The 17,618-nt window shown below is 38.5% G+C and overlaps 1 protein-coding gene across 2 annotated transcripts in view; it reads right to left on the bottom strand.

The window, feature by feature from the left end:
- Window positions 1-6,614: 6,614 nt before the first annotated feature.
- Window positions 6,615-17,618, bottom strand: part of pes (pescadillo) — a 39,725-nt gene continuing 28,721 nt past the window's right edge. For both annotated transcript variants that reach the window (XM_041203151.1, XM_041203152.1), the window contains 4 exons: window positions 16,262-16,446; window positions 11,190-11,329; window positions 9,755-9,922; window positions 6,615-7,225 (listed from right to left, as the gene is read on the bottom strand). In XM_041203151.1, coding sequence (XP_041059085.1) covers window positions 7,139-7,225; window positions 9,755-9,922; window positions 11,190-11,329; window positions 16,262-16,446 — 580 coding nt within the window. In that variant the 3' untranslated portion in view covers window positions 6,615-7,138. The remainder of the gene's footprint in view (window positions 7,226-9,754; window positions 9,923-11,189; window positions 11,330-16,261; window positions 16,447-17,618) is intronic.

Raw genomic sequence — 17,618 nt, 5'->3', positions numbered from 1 at the left:
ACAGCAACCACAGGACCGAAGGACTCAAAAGGACCATAGTGATAAAAAAAAAGGAATAATTTTCACAGGTGAGTAGCCAGCCGATTTGTTGGTGAGTACTGCAGCTTTATTATTTTTCTTTAAGCTAGGGAGGTGTATCACACTCAACTATTAATCTGTAACTTACTTTATTAAGTAATAAACTATGTTATTGAAATCCTATGTTAAACTTTAGCAGAAATAACCGCAGATTTTAGATAGCATAATAAACAGAGGCATGGCAGGATATTTCAGTCCCGTGGAGTGCACATCCTGTGCCATGTGGCACTTCCCATGTCCAGACAATTGTGTGTACAGGAAGTGACATCAACTGGAGGAGAACGAGCTCTGGGTTTCAGAGCTTGAAAAACAGTTGATGCCACTGCAGCGCACTCACAAGGCTGAGAGCTTCATGGGTAGCATGTTTCTGGGTTTTGTCACCCCCACTTTAAGGATGCAGCAGAGCCAAGCAGTCACGAAGGACCAGACAGGTTTTAAGAAGCCCCCTGCATACATCTCATTCTCCAACTGGTATCCAGTTCTGAATACTGGTGAGGGTGATGGTTTCTCCGGGGCGTGCAGCCAAGGAAAAGTCCACATCAGTAAGGGTGGCTTAGCAGTACTGGCAGCAGAAGGAAGAATAGGAAAGCAATAATGACAGCGATTTCACAGTTAGGGGAACAGGCAACTGTTTCTGTGGTCACAGACCTGAACCCTTTCCTCCCTGGTGCCACGATCAAGGATGTCACTGAGAACTCTGATGGGGGAGAGTGAACAACCAGAGGGCGTGGTCCATATCAGAACCAATGACAAAGGTTGCAATCAGATTTTACGGACCCAGGATGGAGACCAGTAAAAAGGACCTCAACGGTAATAATCTCCAGATTATTCCTGGTGCCATGTGATAACGAGCATGGGAGGAGGAATGGATGAATGCATGGCAGGAGAGATGGTATGGGAGGAAGGGCTGAAGATTGCTGGGACATTGGGACTGGTTCTTGGGGAGAAGGGACCTGTACAGATTGGATCTCAGGGGCAGGACCAATGTTCTCCCAGGGTGGTTTGCTAGAGCAGTTGAAGAAGGTTTATACTCATTTGGTAGGGAAATAAGAACCAGGATGAAGCTTTAGGAAGGATAAACAAGATACACAAAGGAATGGGAGAGGCAGATAGCACTAAAGTTAAGAAATAATAAGGGATTAGGTGGGGTCAGACTTAGAAAAAATGCAATAACTAGTTAGATTTACAGTGCATGTATGTAAATAGATAGAACCTGGTAAATAAGGTTGGTAAGCTGCAGGGACAAATAACCACATAGGAATATGTTTTGGCAATATTGAAGATCTGGCTCATAAAAGGGGCAGGACTACATACTAAATGGATACAAAGAGTTCAGAAAAGAAAGGAGATGTGGTACTGGTTAAGGAGAATATTACAGTGCTAGAGAGAGAAAATGTCTTGGAGCAGTCAAGTGAATTGATTTGGTTAGAGCTAAGAAACAATAGAGGTATCGCTCTACTGGGTGTATTCTATAGGCTACAGAATAGTGGAAACGTGCAAATTTGCTGGAAAATTAGAGAGAGCGTAGTGATAATGGGTACTTTATATTATCCCAATATAAACTTGGATAGCAATAGCATACAGAGCAGAGAGGGAGCAGAGTTTCTGAAATTTAGGAGAATTTTCTTGATCAGTAAACATTGCTGTAACTGGTTTTGGAGAATGTGGGTTAAATGGATTGTATCAGTAGGGGAACATTTAGCAAATAATAGTGTCACAAACAGTTATTTGGTAGTACAGAATTTGAGTGTTGCTGAAAAAAGAGACATGTCGAAGCTTTTTGTCTTGCGCTCATCAAGACGCTTGCAAGAATACCAATATAAGGGAGAAAACAACAATTTATACTGTTTGTGAAGAGTGCTGATTGGTTGGCAATTGGCGTTGCCGTGGAGAATGCACCACTGATGGTGACTAACAATTAATTGCCAAAGACACTGCCTGAGAGGGTGATCGGGACAGATTCAATTGACTTTCAAAAGGGAATTGTACAAGTACCCAAAGATAAAAATGTTCATGGTTACAGAGAAAGGGCAGTGTAGTAGGACTAAATGAATTGCTCTTGCAGAGAGCCCACAAGCATTCGATGGGCCAAATGACCTCCTTCTGTGCTGTGACCATTCCATGACTTTATTCTGTGTATATGTGCAAAATCTTAACCAGTACTTTATTTTAATATTGTATTATTTATACTAATGATGGTTTTGTACAATTTTTGGCATGAGCCTACAGCCAAAGAGCCAAAGTATTGTGTAACCAAAATTTTAATGGACCACTGGCCTACATTTCACACAGGGAATTTGTATTTTGCAATGTATAAACAGAAGAATTGCTCAGTACTTCAGGTGAAACAGCAGCAGAGAGGGATCATACGGTTATGTTTTTTTTTCTCCAATTAAACTGCGCAAATGGACTATGCATACATTCACAATGCTTGATTTTCTCTCAGATGTACAAGTGTCAAGAGAACAGAATTTAGGATTTTTCAGTGGGATGAACAGCAACAAGTTATTCAACATGTCCCAAGTGTGATGTGTGCAAATTTGTAAACACAAAATATGAAAAAAAAATTGCTAACATTTGCTGTCTATTTTCCAGGGGCGAATGAACTGTTGACAGTGAAATGGGTGCCTTTTTAGATGCAAGCTGCTAGGCAATAAAATATACACGAGTAGCCACAAGACACGACCATATTTTAAAATAAAAGGACTGTTTCAAATTAATTTTCAAATGACAAATCTTGCAATTCTGTCTAATTACTGTCCAGTGAAGCAGTGTGGGTCATGTTATTTTCTTAATTTTTCTTTATTTTTTTCCTTATTTTTCTTAAAGATGCTATACAGATGCAAGTAATGGTATTATCTCAGCAGATATCATGACGTTTCAAACCCATATTATAAAACCTGTTAAAATTCACATCATACATAAATAAATACACATTTGTTGAACAATACGTATGTAATTATTAATAAGAAATTGCTATTTGTCATGTAATTAGGGAGTCTGATATATGCTAAGTTTTAGCAATCAATTTAAAAACATCAGGAGGCCGTTCCTTACTTAACCACAGCTGGGAATTATATTAGTCTGGATGGTGGGTGCCTCAATTATCCTGGGGATTTTGCAGTTTAGTTGTAATGAGGATTGGGTATGAACAGTTTTCACCTTTAAGGCTGCTGCACAACTATGTAGGGTAAATAGGTGATTAAAAACTCCACAGATGTAAGATCATTATACATTCATTCTATTTATATTGGAAAATAGATACTAGCAGCACACCCGTTATTCATTTACATCATCCACAAAGGTGATATGTAGTGCATCATATCTAAAACAGAATGCAGTCTCACACTTTTCTGAAACCTATTACTAATAATTGCTTAAAACGATTAATAGAACTCAATTAATGCAAAAGATATCAGAGACAAATTTCTTGCTCAACTCCTGACAATTGTCTCACTCGAACCTTATGTGAAACTTATGTATCTATTGTCACTTTCAAATTCAAACAGAACATTTCTAGTAATACTTTGACTAGTATTTGTATAATCATTAGAGATTGGCTTGCCATACGTATTGTTCAGCAAAGGCATATTTAATACACAAGACCACTCCTTACACCAGTACTATCCAAATAATTAACCACTAGCCTCATGTGGCTTATTGAGAATCCAAATATGTCTAATTGGCTTTTTAATTAGTAAATAAAAATGAAGTAATAGACCATTATTGAGCATGTGATCTCAATACTCATCTGCATGGTATGGACATATTACTTTAACCTTTCTGCATGTTAGTTGGTAAAATAATATGAACAGAATGCAAGTTTTTGATCATTGTGCGCTTTTCTGTTGGTTCCCGCTTACTTAACTGCTAGAACAAAAGGCATAGCAAGGATAAAAATGCAGGACTTCATCAACACTGTTTGAAGAAGGGAGTTTTATTAGGCTTAGTGACCTTTTATAGTTATTAAAAATGTTATCCATGATATAAAAATTCAGAAGTAGAGTTGTCCATTCCAACTGCAATATTCCAGGAAATCAGATGTCAGACAGTAGACAGATGATGATGTGGCACAAGGTTTAAGACAAGGCAATATGGTTATCCATCTAAACTTGCAGAAACCTATTGGAAATCTTCAATGGAACTGTATGAGATAGGACTGCTTAACTTTGCATCAACAGCAATGGCTTTGCAGCTCTTACTAAATTGGAATAAGATTCATCCACCTGAGACACTAATTTCAAGATTGGAATTGGAAATGGTATTCTTGGCAACATAATTTGGTCCCCATGGCACCACAGTAGTTTAGTACAAAAACAAGTTACAAAAAAACTGAAAGACCTGAAAATACTTCAACAAACATAAATTTAAGAGATTGCCTTGCATTTATTAATGTCATACAAGAGTCTAAATAAATCATTTCAACGTTTTTAGTTAGGTATCCGGGGATAGGAAATTGAGATGACTTAATAATGTGAAAATACTGTATTAGGCTAAAAGAAAATTTAGCAAGACATTCCCAATTGAAGTATTTTAATTATTCAAGGTATAGTGTATTTGAAACCTCAGTAAATAATTTAAAATGTCAGTTAATACCAAGTGTTGTTGATTGATTTTATTAATTATATTGCAGTGCCAACACTAAAAATAATTAAATTCAAATAAAACCCTCCATCTTCATATTGACACTTCATAACAACCAGGCGTTTTGGAGCAATAACCCTGTTGAAGGGTCATGAGGACTCGAAACGTCAACTCTTTTCTTCTTCGCCAATGCTGCCAGACCTGCTGAGTTTTTCCAGGTAATTCTGTTTTCGTTTTGGAGCAATGTCTGTTGATTTTTCTTTATTCACACAGGGATTAAATGGCACCAAGTTGTATCTTCCAGAAAGCATGACAATAGTTTAAAAGGTTCAAACTAATTTCTGCTTCGTCAGTTACACAGAAATTACCTTGCATTTGTATTCATTATTGGCAGGCTGATTACAACAAAGGTCAAAAGGTTGTTATGATACCAATAGCCATTATTATTTGGCCAATAAAAGTAAGCTGTCTTGGAAGATATTTCAAAGTAACCACCACCCAAAAGCATACATTACAAAATCTGTCAATGCAATTTCTTAAAGGACTGTGCAGTTCATCAAATGCTTTCCTCTCTGTACTGGATGTTGTAGGGAGATTTGCATTTTCCACCTCTCTCCCCGACGACAACAGTACATTGGGGCATTGCATCCCCCATACATGCACACATAATCCAACAAAAACCATTAAAAAAATCCAGCAAACAATTGAAGGCAAGGGCAGTAGATCTAGATCTCAGCACTTAATTGTCCACTTCTAGCTTCTTTCGGTTGAGAGAATTGAAAATAACTAGATTAAGATACATGGAATCAACTAAGTTCTTGTGGAACCAGAGTAAAGGTTATTTTGGTGTTTGGCATCTCTTTAAGGTCCTAGGCAGAACTTACTCATAGTATTATGTGCAAGACTTACAAGTATGAGAGTTATCGACTGGGGTTTTCCACTTTTAAGTGAAAAAGAGGAAAATCTAAGCAAGGATCTCCAAGTGTGAGTAATTTATTCAAAGCAGTTATGAACATGGCATGAAAAGGTGCTCCTTTAAGCAACAAAGAAACCAAGTATCATAAAATTCAAAACTATATGTACAAACCTGTCACTAAACCTCTCGCACCAGAAGATTGCTTGTACACTGGGACTTAATGAGAAGCTCAAACATATCAACAGATAGTGCGATTCAAAAATTGGGTCTCAAGTTAATGTTTTATACTTGAAGCTCAAGCTGCACTACATTGGGCACATGTATTCTCTTTGGAATCTGTTTTTTTAATCTGGATGGATGAAGGTTTCATTCTCTGTTAGAAGCAAGGATGCTGAAATATGAAATAAACTTGGGTGGTGAAACAGCCCAAACCCCAGCAGCTAAGAGTTACAGCATTAATTAACCTAATTGCCTATTCCATGCCAATTTTACACAACAATTATAAAAGGGGTTAGTGGAAGGAATGGAAATATTCAAAATGATACATTAAGGGCAGGGCGGTGAGAATTCAACAATGCAATCGGAAGGGCTCACTGCTGTTCTTGAAAAAAAAACATTCTATTCTCTGGTGCTGATATTCCATGCCCCAAAGAGCATGAGAAAATAAGAACTTTTTAAAATATAGAGTGTATTGGCTAACATTTTGGAAATAACGCCATAAAAATGGCTGCCATTTTTCCTTTTACAGTTAAAAAAACAAGTAGGCAGGCAGTGTCTTTTTATACATGATGTTTCTTTGCAGATTAAAAACAATTTTCATTCCAAGGATTTTGATACTAGCCTTGATGTAAATGACAATGTTCAGGAAAAGGGAAATTCCAGCTCACCTGCAATGGGTTTGAGATTTTAAAGTTCATTACAAGTTTCTACAGTTTTGATCGTGCTTTTTGATGGCTATAATTTTACTAGTTTACTTATCTGACTTACAAATTTTCAATTAGAAAAAGTCACTAAATAAAAAAAGCTTCAAATTAAATGAAGTGAACTGAAATCTTTTAATCTGATGACTGTACAAGAAACAAACTTGGAATTACAAAATGTACATTTATCAGATCACACTGCTTTTTAAATTATGATTCCACTTTTGACTTTTCCCATTCTTCAGTGCGAGTTTATGCTGCACTCAATGTAGTACATATTTCTGCAGGCCTTAGTTGTTCTGATTACAATAGGTCTACAATGCCAAAATGGGACTTTTAGATTTTAAAAATAGAGCACTCTATACAATAGGGCAAGAAATCGACAAGCATAAGGCATGTTCTGTAAGGACAACAGTTCAATCTTGCGTTGCTCAAGTACTCTTGTAGCAAAGTCTTAAATAACTTTTTACAGACAGAGTTCTTTCCATTTAGCTAGGTGGTAACTCATGAAATCTAGCACACAATGAAACTGCCTCAGAAAAGAACAGTATCTTGAAGCTCATCACCGTTCAAGGAATCTGTACTGCCAAACTTATTGGAATTTAGTTTAAAATCTCAAATAGGCAATGTTTTCAGTATTTTATTGTAACTTAACTTTCTTGCTCTTCTTTTTCTCAGCTTTAAGTACATCGTCATGAGCCTTCCTCTTAGCTGCCAACTTGTTTTTCTGCAGAGGGAGGTAAAAAAGATGCAGGTTGGATAGTGCAATAATGGTGTGAAAATACAAGTCTTCAAATATTAAACAATTCAAATAATCCACCAAATAAACAAGAAAAATGGAAGATTTCACTTCATAAATCTAGAAATCAAGCTGATCCCCTAGGCTACCTTAATTCAAACTTCCTGATCACAACTCAACAAACCTTTATCTTTAATCAGTTTTTTAACATGCAATTTATCTGGATTTCCAAAAGGCCTTCGATAAGATGCCCCATAATAGACTAATGAATAGGGTCAGAGAATGTGAAGTCAGGGGGTACATGGCAGAATGGATTGCTATCTGGCTTGAAGACAGGAAGCAGAGAGTAGGAATATAGTGTAGTTATTCAGAGTGGCAGAAGGTGGGTAGTGGTTCCACAAGGATCAGTGCTGGGACCACTGCTGTTCACAATTTACATTAACGATTTGGACTTTGGAATCAAAAACAATTTCTTAGTCTGCAGATGACACCAAATTTGTGTGTGTGGGGGGGCAGGGCAGGTGAGGGGAGGCGGAGAGAGGTAGGGAATAGTCAATACTCAGGAGGACTGCAACAAATTATAGGACATTAATAAACTTGCAGATTGGTAAATGAAGTTCAACACAGATACATGTGAGATAGTACATTTTAGTAGAAAGAATAGGGTGGTCACTTATTACTTGGAAGATGCAAATCTATATGGGGTACAGGAACAAAGGGATCTCGGAGTCCAAATTCATCAATCGCTAAAAGTTGCACCACAGATTAGCAAGGCCATAAAAAAAGCAAACCAAGCACCAGGCTTAATGTTAAAGGGATAGAACGGAAAAATATGGAAGTTATATTGAACCAGTATCGAACCTTGGTTAGGCCACACTTGAAGTACTGCATGCAGTTCTCAATGCTATATTATAAGAAGGATATAGAGGTATTATATAGGGTGCAGAGAAGATTTACAAGGATCATACAAGAAATGTGTCTGTATGTAGAGAAAAGCTGGGCCTCCCCTCTTGAATAAAAAGGTTGAAGGTGACCTAATAGAGATCTTTATGAAATGTTTTGAATGAGTGAATACAGAGACAATGTTTTCTCTTGTGAGGTAGAGCATAATTAGAGGCTATCAATATAAGATACTCACCAAGAAATCCAATAGGGAATTCAGAAGAAATTTTTTCAACAAAGAGTGGTGAGAATATGGAACTCACTAGCACAAGGAATGGTTGAAGCAAATAGCATAGATGCATTTAACGGTAGATTTAGATGACAAGAGAAAAGATGGAAGGAAGCTTGAGTGCAACAGAAACACTGGCAGCACTGGTTGGGCCAAATGGTCTGTTACTGTGTTGTATATCCTATGTAATCTTATGCTTATGCTATTCAGATACTGGCCAATATCCTTTAGAAAAAGCAGCCATGAGTATCTCTCTTCCCAGCAATCAGCTAGCCTTGTAAAAAAAAGTCATATTTTGGAGCAGAGGGAGGGAAGAGAAGAAAAGGAATGTGAATTGAACATAGTGAATATGAAAGACTGTTTTATTCCCACTAATTGGGTCCCTTACGGCTTAAGAATCATAAGAATTTCAATTATTCCCAATAAGAATGTGGGCATATGCTTTTTTAAAAAAAAGAATAAATGCATAAAGACTTTATTTTATGCAAAAATAAATTTCAGGTATTGTGTTGCAAAAGGTTACATGAAGGTCAAACAGCACCTAATTCAACTCCACAGTTGAAGCTTTCAACTGAATTTAAATAGAACACTAGAGTTAAAAGTTGCAGCACAAAATCAGTATCGAGAAGACTGAGAAATCTCTTGTGGTTTTTGACTGGCTCGGTCAATAATGTCACATCTTTGCTCCCATTTATTCTGTACGCTAAAACCATAGTGTGCTCCAGTCAATGTACACAAGGAAGGCATTCAAGCCTGGAGGCAATACAAACAAGGAAAATGAGCTATTCACTCTCAAAAAAAGCGACTTACAGCGCGTTCCCATATTAGTTCAGTCTTGGTACAGAGCCATTTCCGTTAAATTGATCCCTTAGTATTAGCTTGTACTCCCTTGCCCTAGTGTCATGTCTTGATCTTATAGGCTCATGATTTAGTTTACCAATACAATAATATTTCATACAGCTTTATAAGCCTCCCTTCCTCAGTCTTGAGGGACTTCTTTGACTCACTTTATTCCCTCTGTCCCTTTCACTGGGTGGTCAAAACCAGCCAAATAACAGACTCATTGAAGGATTGAACCAAAAATACCTTGTAATTTAAATCAAATCCTCATTAGCACTCAACACTAAGTAAACTCAATTACCCATTTCTGTGTAACAGTTTCATTCCCTCCCAAATTCGTTAACAAACAGAAACTAAGCTTCAAGTCTTAAACAGAACCCATCTATTACCTTTTAAGAAAATCCTAAAGATTTCTAAAATGATAACTTCTTTCATAATCCAAACTTAAAATACAGAACCGCATAGCATTTTAGATAATAGAAATAAGAACTGATTTAAACACAAACCTCACGAACTTTTCTCTTCTTGCCAAACATAATTTTTTTGTACAAATACTTCTCCTTTTTTTTCATCATCATGATAGCCAGGCGCTTTTCCTCAGCTTGTTCTCGTTGGGACACCTCGGTTTTGTTCTCCACCTTGACAGTCCCTGGAGTTACTTTCACATTTAGTTGCTGTGGAAACAGCATCAACACTGAATCAGTGACTCAAGGAATATACCAAAGGGCTGTTAACTTGTGACATTCGCAAATAATCAATGCACAGCTCAACACTTCATAAGGATACTCGGGAAGATGCTGAAAGGCCAAAGTATAACTGCAATAATTTTACATCCCTTGCACTCTATCAGAAAAAAAACTGCAACAAAAGCAAAGCATGTTTCACTTGCCTTGCAGCAATTGTCTTCAAAGACAGTGTATTTTGACTACTTGCCTATGACAAAGCTGCACTTTAAAATCAACTTTTTGCTCCTCGGCTTTTTATATTTCTAGGGGGATAAAATCTCAACTTTCAGAAGGTACTATTTATCTAAATTATATGGGTTAAAATTATTTGCAAAAATTTAGAAAACACTGTCGTTCCAAACAGTGAGCAATTCCTTTTCAATTAATCACCTTCTCTAGAATTCATTTGATTTACCTTTTGCTGTGCAGCTGCCAGTTCTTGCCTGGACCACAGAACTGAAGAATGTTGATGCAAGACAATCTGAGGGGAAAATTAGTTTGCATCGGACCACATCAAGTGGCGTTACATAGACCTGCATTAATTCTGCAGGAGCAGACAGCACCGCTGGCCGATACCTACACAGCTCGCATTGCTGTCTGCCCCTGAAATATTTATGTGCTTTTCACAGCACTGAAAAATGGGGCTACTTGAACTAATTTCTTTCAGCTATAGTTCATAACACAAAGTCTCGCATTTGAATTTGAACTTCACATGCTGGAGTTAGAAAATAAATTTCTTTATCCTTTCACAGGGTGTGGGCATTGTGTTGGCAAGGCCAGTATTTGTTGCCATCTCTAATTGCCACCTTGAGCTTACCAGCTTGCTAAGGCCATTCCATAGGGGCAGTTAAGTGTCAACCACATTGCCGTGGGTCTGCAGTCACATGTAGGTCAGACTGGGTAAGGATGGCAGATTTCCTTTCCTAAGGATATCAGTGAACCAGATGGGTTTCTATGACAATGAATAGTTTCATGGTTACCATTACTGAGACTAGCTTTCAATTTCAGATTTTATTAAGTGAATTTTAATTCCACCAATTGCCATGGTGGGATTTGAACCTGTGTCCCCAGAGACTGGGCCTCTGGTTTACTAGTTCAGTGACATTGCTACTATACCACCATCTCCCTTAATGTGAAGTAAATGTAAATACAATGGCATAATGAAACATGGAATTTTACATAAATTTAAATTAAAGTGGTTTCTATTGGAACTCACTTTGTTTTTCACCTTCTCAGCCTCCATATTCTTCAGTCTTTTCTCATCTTGCTTTTCTATTTCATCCATATCTTCATCTTCTTCATCCTCAGACTCTTCATCACTCTGTTCATCCTCTTCAGATTCAGTTTTGTTTTCATCTGTAATAAACAAAGTTTATGATATAAGTGATTATTCAGAACAAGTTACATAAAAGGCCTCGACATTGTTGTTGTAATTAGATTCAATCTTCCATTCAAGCTCACAAAAGGTTGGCAGCTTAATTCCGCTTTCTAAGAAAACTGCTGGCTTTTGTCTCAGAGATATCAGAGGGTCACAGATATCCAGTGACACTATTACCTTCTGTAATCACTTTGGGTGAAGTTAAACACTTCAAAATGCTTTTGTTTTTTGACTCCAAATCATTACTAGTGCTCAGGAGAGTAAATTTTAATTATTCTATTTTTAAAAATATACTCTCTCACTTTTTACCAACCATGTACTTTCCCTTCCATTTCAATTCCTGCTAAATTATTACCCTTTGCCTTTTTAAAAAATTAACCCCAACTGTTCCATTCTTGGTTAGACAAAACATGATACTAGCAGAGCTTTATCATCAGGAGTTTGACATGGAGGTCAGAAAATGTAAGTTTGGTATTAATAACTTGTATTTGTATATAATAAAACATCCTAAAGTGCTTCACAGAAGCAATACAAAATAAAATGTGACAATGAACCACACAAAGAAATATTAGGTCAGATCAGCAAAAGCTTGGTTTTAAGGAGCGTTTTAAAGGAGGAAAATGGGATGGAAAGATAGAGATGTAGGGAGGAAATTCCAAGCTTAGGGCCTTGGGCAACTGATAATACAGCAACCAATGGTGGAGTGATTAAAATCAGGGATGCTCAAGTGAACACAAGAATTAGGGGCAGGGGTAGGCCATTCAGCCCCTTGAACCTGGTCCACCATTTGATAAGATCATGGCTGATCTGATTGTAGCCTCAACTCTACTTTCCTCTCTACCCCCTATACCCGTTGACTCCCTTGCCAATAAAGAATCTAACTCAGTCAGCCTTAAATATATGCTATTAACCTGCGTCCACTGCTCTCTGGGAAAGAGAATGCCACAGAAAAAAATTCTCATCTCCATCTTAAATGGGAAGCCCCTTATTTTTAAACCATGTCCTCTGGTTCTAGACTCTCCCATAAGGAGAAACATCCTTTTAGCATCTACTCTGTTAAGTCCCCTCAGGATCTTAGATGTTTCTATATCACCTCTCATTCTTCTAAACTGTAATGTATACACACCTAACCTGTCCAGCCTTTCCTCATAAGATAACCCCTTCACAGGAATCAATCGAATGAACCTTCTCTAAAGTGCTTCTAATGCAATTATATCCTTTCTTAAAGTAGGGAGACCAAAACTGTTCATAGTACTCCAGGTTAGTTTCACCTACGCCCTGTACAACTGATCCAAAAATTCCCTACTTATATATTCCATTTCCATTGCAACATATGACAACATTCCATTTGCCTTCCTAATCATTTTCTTCACCTGCATACTAACTTTTTGTGTTTCATGTACGAGGACACCTAGATATCTCTGTACAACAGAGTTCTGCAATATCTCTCTAAGTAATATACTGCTTTTTTATTCTTCCTGCCAAAGTGGACAAGTTCACATTTTCCCACATTATACTCCATCTGCCAAATTTTTGCCCACTCACTTAACCTACCTATATCCCTTTGCAGACTTTACGTCCTCTTCACAACTTACAGCCTGAGACCTTATGTTGTGTGGTAACTTTTGATGTCGCACCATATCAATTGCCTTTTGGAAATCCAAATACACCACATCTGCAGGTTCCCCATTATCCATGTTGCTTGTTACTCCCTCAAAGAACTCTCAAATGGTCAAACACAATTTCCCTTTCACAAAACCATGTTGACTGATAATTTTAAGAGTTCCTAAGTGCCTTTATATAACCTCCTTAATAATAGATTCTAGCATTTTCCCTAAGAAATGTTAAGCTAACTGGCTTGTAATTTCCTGATTTCTGTCTCCCCTCTTTCTTGAATAGAGGAGTTATCTTTGCTATTTTCTAATCTGAAGTGGCCAGGTTTATATGAGCGTAGGTAACTTGTAGGGTTGTGGGGTTGGAAGAGATTACAGAGCAGCAGAAGTGAAGGCATTGAAAGATTTAACAACAAGAGGGAAAATTTTTAAATCAAGAAGTTGCTTGACCAAGAGCCAATATAAGTCAGCGAGCATAGGACTGACAGGCAGGGTCAAATTAAACATTGCAAACTGTTGGGTGTGACTCATCAGATGTCTGGTTTAACCCGTTGAGTTGCAAATAAATTCTGCCTATTTAAAATAAATACATGTAGAAAAACATCCCAAGGAGCTTCACATAGGTACAATCAAAACTCCTCCTTTGGCTCAACATCCAGTTATCAGGAGGAGTGACTAAATGCTTGGACAAAGAAATAAGTTGTAAGGAAGGTCATTAAGGGAGAATGTGAAAGGGGAATTTAGGAAGGGTATTCTAGAGCATGAGGTCAGTGTTAGAGGAATGAAGAATTCTGGGATGAGGCAGCTGGAGAAGGTTACAGAGACAAGGAGGGACAAGACCATGAAGAGATTTAAATACTAGAATGAGAATTTTAAATTGAGGAACCAGGAGCCAATGTAGGCCAGGAGAAATGGATGAGCGCGATGTTTAACAGGACATGGTCAGCAGAAGGTGGTAGAAGCGAGGCTGGTTGGCTAGAGCTTTACAATAGTCAGGTCTGGAGATGATCAACATACGGAGGAAAGTTTCAGCAACAGCTGGGCTGAGACTGGGGAGGAGGCAGGCAACATTATGGAGATGGGGAAAGGTGGTCTTTGTGATGGAAAGGACATAGGGTTGGAAGCTCAGCAAAGGGTTAAATAGGATGCAGAAGTTGCAAACAGTCTGGTTTTATCAGAGATGGTGCCTGAGGAGGATGGAATTGGTGGCATGTGTACTGAGTTTGTCCTGGAGAGCGGAGGACAATGTTTACACCTTCCCAATATGTAGGTGGAGAAAACTGGTACTCATCCAATACTGAATGTCAGCTAAGTATATGAAAGCACAGTGGCAGTGGAGGGGCTGAGAATGGTGATGAATAGGTAGAGCTGGGTACTTTCACCATTCACATGGAAGCTGTCCTCATGTCTGTAGCTGTCAGGAAACAAGCAAACGAAGATGAAAAGGGTGCCATGGAACCCTTGGGGGATACCAGGGCTGAAAAAGAAACCAATGCTGGGGATCAATTGGATACATGAGAATTGAGCCATGTAAGTGCAGTCTCATTCAGAAAAAGTGTTGGAGATTGGTTGTGAAGGAACCACATCAACAGTTGCAGAGGCTGAGGAGTGAAAATAGATCACTTCACAATCACAGTGACTGTCACGTGATGCTGACAGGGGCCACTTAAGCACTTGAGAAATTCCAACAGGAAGTTATAAGAATGATGGGTGCAGATCTGAGATGTGCCAACAGAATGAAGTACCTTAGAAGGGAAAGTATCTTCTAGATTGGAGGGTGGTGGATTGTTTTAACAGAACCCAAGCTGATTGGTGAAGTAAAAACACAGCTTTTCTTTACCAAGAGAGTTTATTGCCTTTGTTCAGTGTCATATCTCTCCTCCAACCCCCAGTGTCTAGGCTGTCTCCAATTTATAATTGAACTGTTGTTCATTTATCTAATAATTTGCAAGTCATCTGCAGTTAAACTTATGTCCCTATGTGATCAAAGTACTTAATTAAACAATGTCATTCACCTGTGTATCTTAACACTATAAAACATATAATTAACACACTATTAACAGTTTGCAAGGACAGAAGGACTGATGTGAGTTTTCTTTGGGGGTGGTGGTGATGTTGATGGTGCTTTTAAATAAGGGAGGGTGGGACAGTACTTGAGAAAAATGAACCAGTGCATTAATAGTGAAATTACAGGCCGAGTATGCAGTACAGGTTTTGTGGCTCATCAGTCACTGGAAACATTTCCTAAAGGAGTTTATATGAATTAACACCTGTCAGAGTTACATGAAGTTATAGTTTAGTCCACTGTATTTGCTGCTTACAACGTGATCTCCTCTACATTGGGAAGACCAAATGCAGACAGGGTGTCTGCCTTGCAGAACACGCTCGCTCACTCCATCAGCATGGCCCTGACCTTCTGGTCGCTTGCAATTTCAATTCAACATCTTGCTCTCGCTCAAATTTCTGTCCTCAGTGTACTACAATGTTCCATCGAAGCCCAACACAAGTTGGAGGAACAGCACCTCAGCTTCTGATTAGGCGCTTTGCAGCCTTCTGGACTGAACATTGAGTTCACCAACTTCAGACCATGAACTCTGTCCTCCATTTTGAATTGTTTTTTAAACCCTTGGCGCAAGTCTCTATCTTGTTCTATGCTTTTGCTTTCAGTCAGTCCTGACCTTTATTCTGCTATTCACACCCACTCTGAACCAATCTTTTGGTTTCTTTAATAGTATAATTACCACTCCTTTAAATGCTATCTTTGTCATTTAATCTCCCCTGTCTTCTAACCTATCCCATGCCTTCTATTTTGCTACACTTGCCTGTTCCCTCTTTTTCAACAGCATAAAACTTATCTCTCTTCGGTTCCGCATAAGTCTTATTGGATTCAAAGTTAACTCTGTTTCTCTCTCTCTCTCCACAGATGCTGCTGGACCTGCTGAGTTTTTCCATCACTTTGTTTTTATTTCAGATCTCCAGCATCCTCAGGATTTTGCTTTTATTATTATGAAGTCATCCAAAGTAGGCAAGCGTTACAAGAAAGGCTGCTTTTGTTTTTTAGGTCAATCAATTTCAGATATTTTTTCCTAATTCAGGCAAATGGCACAACCCTCAGGGAATTTCATATTCTATAAACTTTAAATCATAAGTCTATTAAGACTGAGAAAGATTTGTATTTTAAATATTGCATCCCAAAGATCTGTGACTCTTAAGAAAACATGATACAGTTAAGTGCTCTGTCAGGATACTTGCATTTGGAAATGAACTAAACATAAATTAATGTATCAACCAGCTCACATGTATTCTCGCCTCTCTGAATGGCCAAGAGTTTGAGTTTCTCTGGTGGAATGTAATCTCCATCTTTCTCCTCCACAAACGGGGACAGATGAGGTGGTAAAGTCACTCCCAGAAAATAATCTTCTACAGGAAGAAGTGTTTTGGCATTAACACAGTCAAAAATCCACTGCGGCTGGATATAATACCTGCAAGTTTAAAAATAGAGTGCTGAGCAATGATAAAAATAATTTGCACCAGAGGGCATTAAACATTGGTATTTAGCTAGTTATAGTTCTGCAGACCAGAAGGAAAGTAGGCATATCAAACAGATTCTGCAATACCTCACTTTAATTTTTCTCACAATCTCACAGTGCAGAAGAGGCCCTTCAGCCCATCGAGTCTGCCCCGACATATGAGAAACACCTGACCTACTCCTAATCCCATTTACCAGCACTTGGCCCATAACCTTGAATGTTATGATGTGCCAAGTGCTCATCAAGGTACTTTTTTAAAAGGACGTGAGGCAACCTGCCTCCACCACCCTCCCAGGGCAGCGTATTTTAGACCGTCACCACCCTCTGGATAAATAAGTTTTTCCTCACATCCCCTCTAAACCTGCTGCCCCTCACCTTGAACTTATGTCCCCTTGTGACTGACTCTTCAACTAAGGGGAACAGCTGCTCCCTATCCACGCTCCTCAATCTTGTACACCTCACTCAGGTCGCCCCTCAGTCTTCTCTGCTCCAACGAAAACAAACCAAGTCTATCCAACCTCTCTTCATAATTTAAATGTTTCATCCCAGGCAACATCCTGGTGAATCTCCTCTGCACTCCCTCCAGTGCAATCATATCCTTCTGATAATGTGGCGACCAGAACTGCACACAGTACTCCAGCTGTGGCCTCACCAAGGTTCTATACAACTCCAACATGACTTCCCTACTTTTGTAATCTACGCGTTGATTGATAAAGGCAAGTGTTCCATATGCCTTTTTCACCACCCCACTAACATGCCCCTCCGCTTTCAGAGATCTATGGACACACAAGCCAAGGTCCCTTTGTTCCTCAGAACTTCCTAGTGTCATTGAATACTTCCTTGTCAAATTACTCCTTCCAAAGTGTATCACCCCACACTTTTCAGGGTTAAATTCCATCTTCCACTTATCTGCCCATTTGACCATCCTGTCTATATCTTCCTGTAGCCCAAGACACTCAACCTCATTGTTAACCACCTGGCCAATCTTTGTTTCATCCGCAAACTTACTAATTCTACTCCCCACATAGTCATCTATGGCGTTTATATAAATGACAAATAATAGGGGACACAGCACAGATCCCTGTGGTACGCCACTGGATACTGGCTTGCAGTCACTAAAGCAG

This window comes from Carcharodon carcharias, chromosome 13 (assembly GCF_017639515.1).
Source record: "Carcharodon carcharias isolate sCarCar2 chromosome 13, sCarCar2.pri, whole genome shotgun sequence".
Classification (NCBI taxonomy): domain Eukaryota; kingdom Metazoa; phylum Chordata; class Chondrichthyes; order Lamniformes; family Lamnidae; genus Carcharodon; species Carcharodon carcharias.
This window is presented reverse-complemented; position numbering and strand designations above follow the sequence as displayed.